Genomic DNA, 12939 nt, shown 5'->3' on the forward strand with positions numbered 1-12939 from the left:
TTGTTTCTAAACAACCAATTTCTTTGACCATCTTTGCACACACCATTTTCCTCTGATTCCAACATATCACATGATTCTCACGGTTTAAAGGGACTTCAACCAGCATCTAATCCAGGGGTTCTCAGTCTGCCTTAGTTTCACCAGGGTAGATTTTTAAATACTGACATCCACAACCCCCTTCCATAGATTGTGAGTGAATTGGTTGAGCATAAGGGCCTAGGCATCAGAATTTTTACAAAACTCTCAAAGTAATTCTGATGTCTACCCAGAGATGAGACTCACTGAGTTGATCTAATTTCCTTAATTCACGGACTTGGAAACTGACAACCAGAGTTGATGGGTTCCCTGTCCAAAGTCATATCACCGTGACCCAACAGGGCCGGTACCTAAAATGACACCACTGGACAAGGATTCCAATGCACAGCTACACCATACTGCCCACAGTTCTTGTTGCATACATATTATGTGCCCTTTTATTTTTTTTGAAAATTTGTTATCTATTTTAAATCACTAAGGAGTAAGAGGGGATAGCCATTTTATTTGAACACTCCTAGCGCCAATACTTCTTGTTCTGAAGAGTGGCGGGTAGGCCTCAGGTATACAGAGTTAGATTAACCATTTAATCACAAGCTCCCACTCCTGACACCTGGGTTTTCCCAGCATCCAAGGAGAACGCCACAGCCAGGGATCAGACATGTCTGCACGGTACCTTGACATTGTTGAATTTTGGCCACTCTTGCTTCAGCTTTCCGCCTTTCTTCATCAGATTCGCTTGTCCTTCCCCCTTCTTCTTCTGGGCAACTTTAAGAGACAATAGTCAAGACAGACAACTGAAACCAAATCCAAGTATCTTTAGGTTCATTAGTAAGACATGGGGACCTGGCAGAAACACTACTCAGAGAAGGAAAAATTTAGAAAAGGTTATGCCCTCTAGCCAAGACAACTGGTTTTCCTGAGTATATAAAGACGCTTGCACAATATGACACAGCTCTCAAAGTGAGAAGAACAGGGTGACTTGAAAATTCCAACAAGCAGACATACACAAACATATACACGTATGAATGTGTACCCATACCCTACACTACCAACACTAGTGTTAGGTCCAACTAAAATATGAAGTTTGTTTTCTACTACATTTGGGTACTTCTCAATGGGACAGAGGAGAGGGAGTTGGAGGGGACAGAGGGTAGAGTGCCAGGTTGGGTGTGGAGCAGTGGAGGTGGGAGAATTTTATAAAACATCATTCAAGATCAATCAAATAAAATTACCACGAAGAAAGATCACCCTCACCCCATCTTGTTTATAAAAACTTAAAAAAACACAAGTAATGAGGCATAAATTGACTTAGAACACATAGATCCACCAATCGAAAAATATTTATTGAATGATTCTTCAGAACTGGCCACAAAGAGAAACAAAAGACACAGCCCCTGCCCTCGAGGAGCTTCCAATCTAATAAATACATAGACACAAAAAAAGCTAATAGCTACAAGGTGGTTTATGACAAGCACTGAGTCAACGCTTTAGAGAGCAGATGGTAAAGAATTTCAGGTAAGGAAGAGACCACCGGAACTGAGGAGGTCTTCGCAAAGGAGGGAAGCCATGAGCTGCACCAAAGACGAGGAGAAGTCACATGGGTGGGGGGACGTAGGGCTTTACATGCAGGGAGGTGCGGAGAACGAGGCTGCAGATGAGGGGCTATCAGAGGTGGGGGGAGGGGGTGGGGAGCAGACCCTCCTGGCTGAGGCAAGGTGTTCATGCAGAGGAAACATGGTTAGAATGCTTTCCCAACCAAACAAGTCCATCCCCTAGAGTGTGGACAGAAGAAAAGGTTACCTTTCTACTGCCTGTTGGATTCGTCTCATCCAGTTATTTCGTTCCTCCTTGGAGTTGGTGTGAATTTCGTACATCTCAGGGCCAGCGGAGGAGGCACTGATTAGAAACATGCCTCTTTCCTCATTCGCAACTTCTCTAGCAATAAGCTTCTGAAGGGAAATAACCGATGGCTTCTGGTCCTGCACAGAAGAGAAAGATGTGCCGGTAAAACAGCATCCTACCAAAACCAAAGGTTCTCACCAAATGCATCAGCTAAGGAAAGTGAGAGTAGCAGGCAAATCACTTCACTTCAACCTTTCAAAAGTGCTGCGTAAGTTGGTAAGCTCGCCAATGGAAAGGGCATGGTGAAGAGAGGATGGAGAAAAAGGATACAGGAGAATGTTTGTCCTTAAGAATGAGTGGCTTAAAAGGACAACTTTTGAAAAAAGACAGAACAATCAGAGCACTGAGAATCTCAAAATGCCATCATCTGGGGCTCAGGGGCTTTTCTAGAAGGGCACGGGATAGAAAATAGCATCTCAAATATCACAAGAAGACTGGTAGGGGTGGGAGAGCTAAGAGTCCACAGGATTTAGCAGTATTTTGGGTGGACTGTGAGAATGACAGCAAGGAGGGGCCATGACCTCAGAGTCCCTGAGCACAAGCAGTGTGTTCTGCTACCGTAGGACAGAGCACAGCAACTGAACTTCTGTGGCTCTGCCTGCAGGTGCCTCTTCTTCCCACACACCACAAAAGCCTTCGGTGGGTGGGAATGGGTCGGGTTCATCTTCGTACACCTAGGATGCTGCTTTGCATAGAGTAGGCTTTCAATAAATGTCTGTAGAAATGGATTTAGCATAATTCCATCAGAGCAGAATAGGAAGGAAAGCTCACATTCGGCGTACAAGCCGTGACAAAATCCCCCCTTCTATGTGCATTTATTGTGCTCTTTTGAGGTCCCTTTCTAAGCACTGGGGGATTCCATGATGGGTAAGAGAAGAAGCCATAGTTGAAATAATAACCAAAAGAATGCCTGCAGGAGATAAACAGTCTGGGGGGCTAAGTATGAAGCATTTTCTTTGGTTCATGGCTTCTAACCCTGTTGAGAGTCAGTTGCAGTATGTGGTTTGGCTTCTCCTTCACAGACGGAGTGATGCCTTGACCCAGAACTTGCCACCACATGCCGCGCGGCTGACTCCTTAGTGCACATCTAAAGTTGTGTGCAAGGGTGTACCCAGAAGACCTCTTCAGCCCATTCTTCTCTGAGCAGCAAAAAACAAAACCAAAGAATGACACCAACTTTTTGAATACTGCCCTCTCTAACTAGGGGGAGCTCCTGAGCACTAGTGATATCCTTCATTCAGTCATGGATCTACTACCCAAGACCTTATTTGCTTTCCTTCTTCCAATGCACAGAGTTAGGCTCCTCAGCTTACAAAGTAAATGGCCTCTGTATGTAAAGTCAGAGTGCGTTTAAATTGCTTACGACATTAGCAAGGATGAAATAATCTGAACCAGTTTGTTAGGGCTGCAGAAGGAGGCGAGGTAGTAAGGTCAGATATTTTTTAAATGAAAAACAGATAAGCAGGTAGAAAGTAGCATTAATTAAATCACCATCAGGGTATGTGCCATGGTGAGAAAAAAAATAAAATGAATAAAATAAAATAAGTAAGAATAATAAAAATAAAATAAAATGAAAAATTAAATCACCATCAGATGAGGAGACAGCAGGGGCCTGCCCATAATTATTCACATTAATCACACTAGAACACTAGAGATGATCAATAATTCAAATTAAACCTCTAGGAATGGAAGTAATGGGTCTACCTTAAAAACAGATGTTAAAAATTGGTCATGCCAAGGCCTAACCCAGCCTGCAGAGATGTTTTGCTTGTGCCACAGTATTTTCAAAACAGATTTTTTTTTTTAAACAGTTACCAACATTTAAGAACCGGGGGATTCCCCCTTTTTTTAAAAACCAGAGATGTGTGGGTTCTTGGAAAAAGCAGACTAGCAATCCTGGGCTCATGTACCCATGTGAACACATAGGCTGTCTCTGAGTAATCCCTGCCCTCTGGGAGACAGGCCATGTTCTCACCAGGTTACTACAGTATCTAGCACTCGCTATGGGATCCTCAATCCCACGTCCGCTCCCAGGTCCCTCCTGTTTCCCGCCAAGCCCTCAAGGCAGACTGTGCCCCAGAGGAAGAGGAAAGGGAGCTTTTACCTTCAACTCTGTTGTCACCCATCTCCATTTGGGATTCCACAGAGTGGCTGCCTCTGCCAGGAATATCATTTGAAATCCCACTGGGACAACAAGACCTTCAGACTGTTTCCCGTTTTGAACTTGAACTTGTGCATCTCCATGTTCCCTTGTCTTTTTTTTACTGTTCATTTTGAAATTACCTTCTTTAAATTTAAGAGGTCCTCCTAGACTCAGTAATCCAGGATTTAATGAATTTCCCAGTCATTTTATAGATTGGGGTCCTACTCCCATTTCCAGGGGAGTCCTCTTTAAAAGCAAAATTATCTTACAGGGACTCCATTTTTTCTGCTGTTTTCAGCTGCTCATGTTCTGGCCATGTCCAAATTCATCATGTCTTCTGTAACATGTAGCAAGGTAAACATTTCCTAAAGTTCTTCTAACAGCACCTAGAGCAGAGAAACTTACCTGTGGGTATTAGCATGAAGATAATTTTCTCCAATGCTAAGGTGCGAACCAGGAAATCCAGACATCTGTATGACCCTGGCTAATACAGCAATTCCCTCAAGCAATCCCCTCAATACAGCATAAATAAGATATTTACGACTGGAGGGCTGTGCTAACTAAATATCTATGATGCCAGTCAAAAGCATATGCTTGAACAGTGTAGTGCCCTTGAGTCCTTAAGGATAATGCTTTCTATTTTGCTCCCTGACATGGACAGGGGCTTGGCTGGCTTTTATGAAAGCTGCTACGTATCAGGTTAGCAACTCCACGAAACAGTATCAGCATCATCTTACTGTTGTCCAGAGACAAACCCCTTCTACCAAGAGGAGGAAAGTTGTGGTTGCCTTCATCCTGACATTCGGCAGACTGCCTTCCTAATGTCCAGCTTAACGGCAAATGTGGTCTAAGGCAGGCACAGATAACTCTGAAAGAGGTCACATAGGAGGGACAGATTCATATTTCAAGCAGTGACTATAAAGTGAGCATCACACCTTCACCTTGATCCATACACTATGTTGACCTAGAAGATAAGACAGTTGTCTCTATGCTGTGTCTAATCTTTGACCCATCAGCAGGTCATCTTGGCCTGTCATAACACCCAAGAAGGCACAGTCTGCTTCTCTTTCAGCTCTCTGGTTTTGACCAAACTTGGGTTTCTTTAAAGGTGTGGTATGAATTTGTTTTCTCTCCTGTCATGGTCCTCACCTCCCATAGGACAAACAAAATGGTCCCACCTTCCTACTTATATCCCAGAGAAAAGCACACACAGGCTGCTTGACAGATCAGTGGGTTGTCATGAAATATGCAATACAGACGGCTCGAATGGCTCAGAGCCATGGGGACTTGTCTAAGGGCTCTAGCTGTCCTCTGGAGTAGCCCTGCGAAGCAATCTCTGAGCTTTATGCAACCTGGCATCAGCGTCCTGATGAAACCAACATGCTTAACAGGGTCAAGAAGCCTGCTGGGCCAACATGACAAGCACAGATGAGTGGGGGGGGGGGCACTCTACCAACCTCTTCCTCCCCCAAATCCAACCCTGGGCAGGCATGCTTCTTTGTTTTCTCTGAATGGCAAAACAGAAACTTCATTAAGCTTTGACTGTGCTAAAACCAGCTGGAATTGACACGTGCTAGTGGTTCCCAACTGTCCTATCTATCAATGGATGATAAATAAGAACCATTTTAGAGAGCCACCATTACAACGCCCACATTGCTACTAAATCTTGGATTCTTTCCTTTAACAGGGCCTAATGCTCCACAAGGCTGACAAAGTTAATTGATGACATCTTCCTTCTTTAAGTGAGTCATTCTGGACTGCAAGATGCTGTGTAAAAGATGTTATAAAATACTCATTTTACTTCTAGCCTAACTCTGTGCCAGCCATGAGATTCATGTACCACACTATAAAGATAAATTTTACATGAATAATCTTAGTAATTAGTAGCCATTATAGTAGAAACAAGAATCTTCTTTAAACCTTAGATACCACAATGATGTTCTCTTGTTTGGCAGAAGGAACATCATGATAGTTATGAATGGAGCTAGCGGTGGGTACACCAGGGATGGACCAATGGAAGTGGGACAAGATTCTGGAAGAGATCTGCCTTTCCCAGCATTAACATCTGAGTGGCTGGGAAGGCATGGTCAGGAAAGAGGTGGGAGAGATCTGGAAGATATACCACGATGGCCAGACAACAGAGAGTCACTTGAGGGGCTGAGGCGAGTGCCTGCCCACCAACCAGTCCCAAGGTACTTCAGTATTTTTACATTAATAATTGACAATTGAATTAGCAATCAGCAATTGAATGAGCTGACCACCACTCCTGGCTATAAATCAACACATTTCATGCTTGTTAAACCAAATGAGAGGGAACACGGCAATCACCACCAATACTACTGGAAATACAAGGGGTAGGCTCTTGCCAATGGCTACTTAATTTCACAAGGACTTTGAGGCATTTTTCAAAGGTACGTGGGACCCAACCCTTTAAAATGTGCATCACATGACCATATACTTACAACAGCTGCAAAGATGTATTTCTGGTCTTTTTCTTGTAAAAAGAGCAGCACATCAGTTAGAAGTAGAGCCAGGATATCTTCAAAGAAAAGATATTGCCAGTATTAATGAAGCAAATCACAGTTCAAATGCCCTTATCAAATATTTGGATTTCATGGTAGAAACTTAAATCAATTTATTAAAAATAAGAAGACTAAGATTTAGCCTAATTGTGGAACTTTTATAAAAATGCCCTTATTTATGACAGCCAGAGAAAAACTCTACAGACAACTCAGATTAGCCGTGTAAGCATGCATGTAACTCTAGGTATCGCTAAATCTCCAGCAACATTTAATACTGGAGGTTTCAAAATAGAAAAGAACTATCCAATAAATACAGGTTCTAACAGAACAGAGCAAATGCTTACCTTTAGAAAAAGAACCTTAATCCTAAATGTTAGAGGGCATTTAACTTTGCCTTAACTTATGTGTGCAAATCTGTTGAATCATTCCATCTAGACCTGAGCAGAGTTTGAGATCCTATATGCCCCCCACGAATTGCACACAGGAACCCACCTTCACTAGCTGACTAAACGTCTAACACAGAATTAACAAACTGCTGATCCGAAGAACTGAACCAAGAGCAAATGACTTGCAGCGCTGGGGTCTACAGACTGGTTAATAATTTAGCTTGGTTAATGCTCTAACTGTGGCTCCCGTTGAGTGGCAACATTGCTGATCCACAAATCCCATTTCAGTCATTAGCGGCAAACACTGTGAAAACTTTGCAGTCCTCCAAAGGGTTACATCTGAGTTCCCTTGGAGTAACTAGTTCCCTTGGAGTAACTAAATTAACCCACTCTCACTTATCTGAGGATGTTACTAAGATACACTAAAACAGGGAGGGCAGATGGGTGGTTCTTAACCCTGATGCCACAGCAGACCCACGTGGGGACCTTTAAGCATCCCTAGGCTTGGGCTTCATCCCCAGACCAATAAAATCAGAATCTCTGGGAGAAGACTTGAAGATCGGTAATTTTTTTTTTTTTTTTTTAAACTCCCAAGGTGATTCTACAGTGTGTGATCTGAGCTGAGAATGCCTGGACCAGACAGGATGCTCCCTATAGAATCAGTCCCTTAGAACTGAATAAATGGTTTTAGACTCTAACTAGATTAACACAGTCAGGTTAATGCCAGTTAACACCAAGCAGTAGCACTGAGGAAGAGTTTGTACCACTGTGAGCAAGTATATTTCTGCATCTTGTGACTCAGTAAGGAATATGACCTTCAGAGCTCAGGCCTCCCCTCACTGGTGTGACAGCCCCCAGCTTGCTTGGCACACAGACCCTAGGTGTGTAGACCTACCACCTCATTTTCAACACATTACACTTGCCAGAGTAACATTTCCATGTTATTACCAGAATTCTCAGCTCCTTTCATTCCAATATCCCAAACTGCAAATTCATAAAACATACAGGAAGAGCTTTGCTTGGGGCAGTGAACTCCCACCCAAATACATAGCATTTGCTTACTGAAGTTCATGACTTGGTCCTTTCCCACTTTTCCAGGGTCTGTGTGGTGCCTGCCATCCCTGAACCACTCTCCTTTTGAAAATCTGTCCTGTTAAATGAGTGACATATGTCAAAGGAGGAGAAACGATACCTTTGAATCGACCTGTCGCAGTTTTCCAGTAAACAAGGCCATCATGTAAGAGAGTCCTTTCTTTACTTATCAGCGCTTGCTTCCTAAACACATGGCCGTTTTTGAGCTTTGTGTAGGTTTTGTTTTCGATCTTATTTAGGATCTCCAGCCATTTTTGGTTTTTCTCATACTCGCTGACTTTTAAATCCACTGCTGCAATCATGTCTTTAATTAAGCCCAGAGCTTTGCACAAGTCTTTATGTTCTTCACTTCTTTCTGCATGGGAAAAAGAAAGAACACTATAGAATAATCCAAAGTGCAGAGGAAGATTTTTTTTTTCAGTTTTAAGTGCAATTAAAATCATACAAAGAGCAAAAAATCACACAACAAAAATGTTGGATTAGGTTCAAATACCTCATTATCACTCTTCATCTTTCCTCCTCAAAAGGAACTGTTACAAGATTTAATTATAAAAGATTTATTTGTCAGATATGGTTCGGCAAAATACTATCAGTAAGATATCTGAGTTTTTTGTTTTTTTTTTAAGATTTTATTTATTTATTTGATAGACAGAGATCACAAGTAGGCAGAGAGCGAGGAGGAAGCACGCTCCCTGCCAAGCAGAGAGCCCAATGCGGGGCTCGATCCCAGGACCCTGAGATCATGACCTGAGCCGAAGGCAGAGGCTTAACCCACTGAGCCACCTGGGCGCCCAGATGTCTAAGTTCTAAGGATTGGCCTGACCTGCCCCAAGAGCAATGAGTATGTTATATACTAACCTAGGCTTTCTTTCCACCTTCCAAGACAGAGGTAATCAAGTAATCCCTTCAATGAATTTCTTAGGACTTGGCCAACCTGGAGGCCCAAATGAGGGGCCTCTCATGAAAGGGAGCTGCAGGGGGACTTGAACAGGCCCTAGACTCATTTGTCTTCCTTAATCCCTGCCTCCCTAAAAAAAATATTCAAGATGATATTTCAAAATCTTTTCAGACTAAAAAAATGGGACAAAGGCACTGTGCCTTGTGGGTCAGCCATACTCATGGCAACAGTAGATAATCATTGATTCCAGTTATTACTCTTTAAAACATGGGCCATCTGCTCATATCTCCCAACCGTCTCAAGAAAAAGCCCTGGAAGAGTTTATGGAACAGCCTCCTAGAACTCCAGATGAAATGGAATTTAACTGTTGTCTTATTGGATGATAAGGAGCACCTAGTTCATGTTTACTGAGGCAACCAAAGGGAAAGTTTCAAGAGGTCAGAAGGTACCAGAAGGAGAGGAGAACAGAAAAACTGGGAGAGAAAACAAAAGCCTACAGCAGCAGAAATCAACACACAGAAACAGCAGTCAAGTGAGAGGAGAACAAGTCCTCAAACAGTCTGACCATTTCCAGGTTCTCAATGTCCTCCACGCATGAAGGTTATTCCAGAACACTAAGGAACAAATCCTGACAGGGATCTTTCACAAGGAAGATACTCTCTTTCTCACTGTCTGTGAAAGTATCCTCTTTACTATACTTACCAACCCACAAAAGGTTCTCCTTTCCAAAGAGCGTATTCATAAATAGGAAAGGGGAGTAAAGAAAATCAAAGTTGAGTTACAAAGTAACTTGGGTGAGACCAAGAAAAAGCTCAGTCTTTGACCTTCAGGGACAAATTATTGTCTTGTAATGGCAGGCTACCCTAAGTGACACAGCACCGACCTCACCTGGGAGTCTTGCTAGGTACACTGGATTTGCACCTCAGACCTCACCGAAGCAGAATCTGCATGTAAGCAAGTTCTGCAGGAGAAGACGATCCCTAAAGAAGTCTGAGAAGAATTGTTGTAAGCAAGTCACATAAACCAATGTTCCCAGGAGACAGAGAGAGTGAGAACCGACCAGCAGCTAAGGTCTGACCCAAGGAAGCAATGTCCATTCATTCACTCAGCCACCATGAAAGCTATACCCAGAAAGCCCCACGTCATGCTCATCGTTTCTGACAGGCAGTAGGTCATGACTGTTCTTCAGTCTACCAGGAATTTGGCGTGGGATGATTCTTAGAGTAGCAGTAGCTGACCTAACACAATCTGGCAGATTTTAGTCTTTGGGGTATTGTATTTAACTCTACTTTATTTTTTAAATTTTATTTATTTATTTGAGAGAGAGAGAGAATGAGAGCGAGCGAGCATGAGAGGGGGAAGGTCCCAAGGAGACCACCCTCCTGCTGAGCAGGGAGCCCAACCCAGGACCAGATCCCAGGACTCCTGGATCATGACCCTAGCTGAAGGCAGTTGCTCAACCAACTGAGCCATCCAGGCGCCCTTAACTCCACTCTTACAATAATATGAAGATCGTACAAACTGAAAGCCTTTATTTGACAGAGAGAGATCACAAGTAGGCAGAGAGAGAGGAGGAAGCAGGCTCCCTGCTTCCTAGGCACCTGGGTGGTACAGTTGGTTAAGCATCTGAGTCTTGGTCTCAGGGTTATGAGTTCAGGCCCTGTTTTGGACTTCACATTGCATGTGGAGCCTACTTTAAAAAAAAGTCTTAATTTTGTTTTCATTATTTCTCTGTGAACAACACTTATGAGGCTTTTCTCTTCATATTGTGCTTCTATTTTATGTTGAATTACAGGGAGTGCTAAAAATGGGATACAAGGAACAGAGGCTACCATTTGTGCCTAAACTTAGTTCTTAATGTGACTGAAAAAAGGAAACACTAATTCATGCATTTCTACATGCTTAGATCGCTTCCCAAAAAGAGGATGTTAGAGGTTGACTTTTTTAGAGGGGGCATTTAAGATCTCATTACCCCTTTCATCATCTCCAAGTCAACTGGTCATGACAAAGGTAATAAAAACAGCTCCCACTTAGAGAGTCCTTTGTTTACACCAGGCTCTGTCCTGGGCATTTTATGCAACAATCTCATTTAATCCTCAAAACATCCCTGAGGATTATTAGTCTCACTTAGTAATGGAGAAACCCGAGGCTCCTTTAACGAACGTGCCCAACAAATGAGCTGTAAAACCGAGCATACGCAATGGCAATCCCAGTTCACATGATTTCAAACCCAAGCCCTTGTTAACCTAACATGCCACCATCCAACAGACACTTTACTCAAGATCAGTAAGCTAGCTGGAAGAACAGACATTTTTATTTTTTTGTTCATTGCACTGGGATGGTTTTATTTCTTGATAGCCTCTTCTGTTGTTACCAGTCACCGCACTAGGCATTCAAGATCCAGTTGTGAACCAGACACGGGCCTTCTCGATCCTTTAAGGAGCTTACGGTCCAGCCATGTGCATTGTTAGCTTCCTAAAAGATGCCTAGATGTTACCCCAGGTCTTTGATGAACTGACAGAGTTAAAAAGAGCTCCCTAATAAATCATTCTCAACCTAGTAATTCACTGCTTGGAAGATGTGACATCTGGTGATAGGATCCAGGGGCGTGTGTCATCACACTACTGAGTAGGTAACAGGAAGATGAAGAAGCAGAGATATTAAGAAGATCCAGACATGGGGAAACTGAAGAGGGGATAAGCAGAGTCAAAGAAAGAAGAACACTGCTTGGCTGAGGTTGCCTGAAGCAATTCAGACCTATGCCCAAATCTTCATTATAAAAGAGAGCTTCTCAAAAAGGATCCAAATCCAAAGGCTTTTCTAAAAAGTTTTCCCCTCATCAACAGTCTTCATGAGTCCCAGGCCACCAGCATTTGTATCTGTTGATGACACCTCGGCTATGTTTAAAATTAAGGCAAGTGGCCAAGAGGCAAAACGTTTACCCCAGAAGTTACAACTCACCCTTCGTGTACTGCAAAATCCTTTCCACGAGGACCGGGTACTTTGTGATGCGTTGAGTGACTAGCAGAATGCATTCTGGGACTCCTCGGCGTCGAGCCAGAAGATTACTATTTCGAAGCTTAAAAACAGACATACACTTTTCATATATAGAAACAGTATTTTCTTTTGAGGTCTGAGTCTAATAATACAAAGAATCAGCCACTGTATTGTTCTATTCCGAAACAAGATTAATAGGCATTATCATTAATTAAAACTTGATTCATGGTCATTAAATCATACGCTTTGCCATTCATCTCTCAGCAACATAACTCTCGAAGATTAAGAAGTTTCAAGTTACACTGATATATTTGCAGTTAATTCCAAAAGTGAGCAAGTTTCACCAAGTGTTAAGATTTATGAAGAGCAAAAGTTCTGGAAAATAGTCACAAATCAAAGTTGCACTTTGAGTGTGAGTTTGCGATTAACCGTTGGTTTTTCTAATCACTCTTCCTTTACATTTGTTATTACTCATCACAGCACTTAAAGTTCCCTCTAATCAGGTCAACTTTCTTCCTAAAAATTTCATAGTATTCTTTAAGTTTTCAAGTTCTCAATACTCATGTATGGGCTGTGGGGGAGGGGGAGAATCTGCTAACATTCTCAAAATAAAATAAAATAAAAAATGTACAATCCACGGAACTCTAAAGGACAGATTTATTCAACAAATAAACTGGACACCAAAAAACAAATAAAGGGATAGGGAACATCCAAAATTAAAAGAGATTTAAAAGATATAACTCTGATACACAATACATAAACTTTAGTTGGATTCTGGCTCAATTAATCCAATTTCATTTCATTTTCTAGGGAAATCTGAATACTGAGGATATTAAAGAATAATTATATATATATTTAAGATTTTATTTATTTATTTAACAGACAGAGATCACAAGTAGGCAGAGAGGCAGGCAGAGAGAGAGGGGAAGCAGGCTCCCCGCTGAGCAGAGAGCCCGATGCAGA

The 12939-nt window shown here is 42.3% G+C and overlaps 1 protein-coding gene across 1 annotated transcript in view; it reads right to left on the minus strand.

The window, feature by feature from the left end:
- The window catches only part of ARHGEF28 (Rho guanine nucleotide exchange factor 28), a 123417-nt gene that overhangs the window by 49714 nt on the left and 60764 nt on the right, over positions 1–12939 (minus strand). Inside the window, exons 16-20 of the mRNA XM_080803776.1 lie at positions 11941–12058; positions 8182–8436; positions 6544–6620; positions 1837–2015; positions 710–801 (exon numbers count right to left, since the gene is read on the minus strand). Coding sequence (XP_080659902.1) covers positions 710–801; positions 1837–2015; positions 6544–6620; positions 8182–8436; positions 11941–12058 — 721 coding nt within the window. The remainder of the gene's footprint in view (positions 1–709; positions 802–1836; positions 2016–6543; positions 6621–8181; positions 8437–11940; positions 12059–12939) is intronic.

The sequence above is a fragment of the Martes martes genome (genome assembly GCF_963455335.1).
Source record: "Martes martes genome assembly, chromosome: 5".
NCBI classification, from domain to species: Eukaryota; Metazoa; Chordata; class Mammalia; order Carnivora; family Mustelidae; genus Martes; species Martes martes.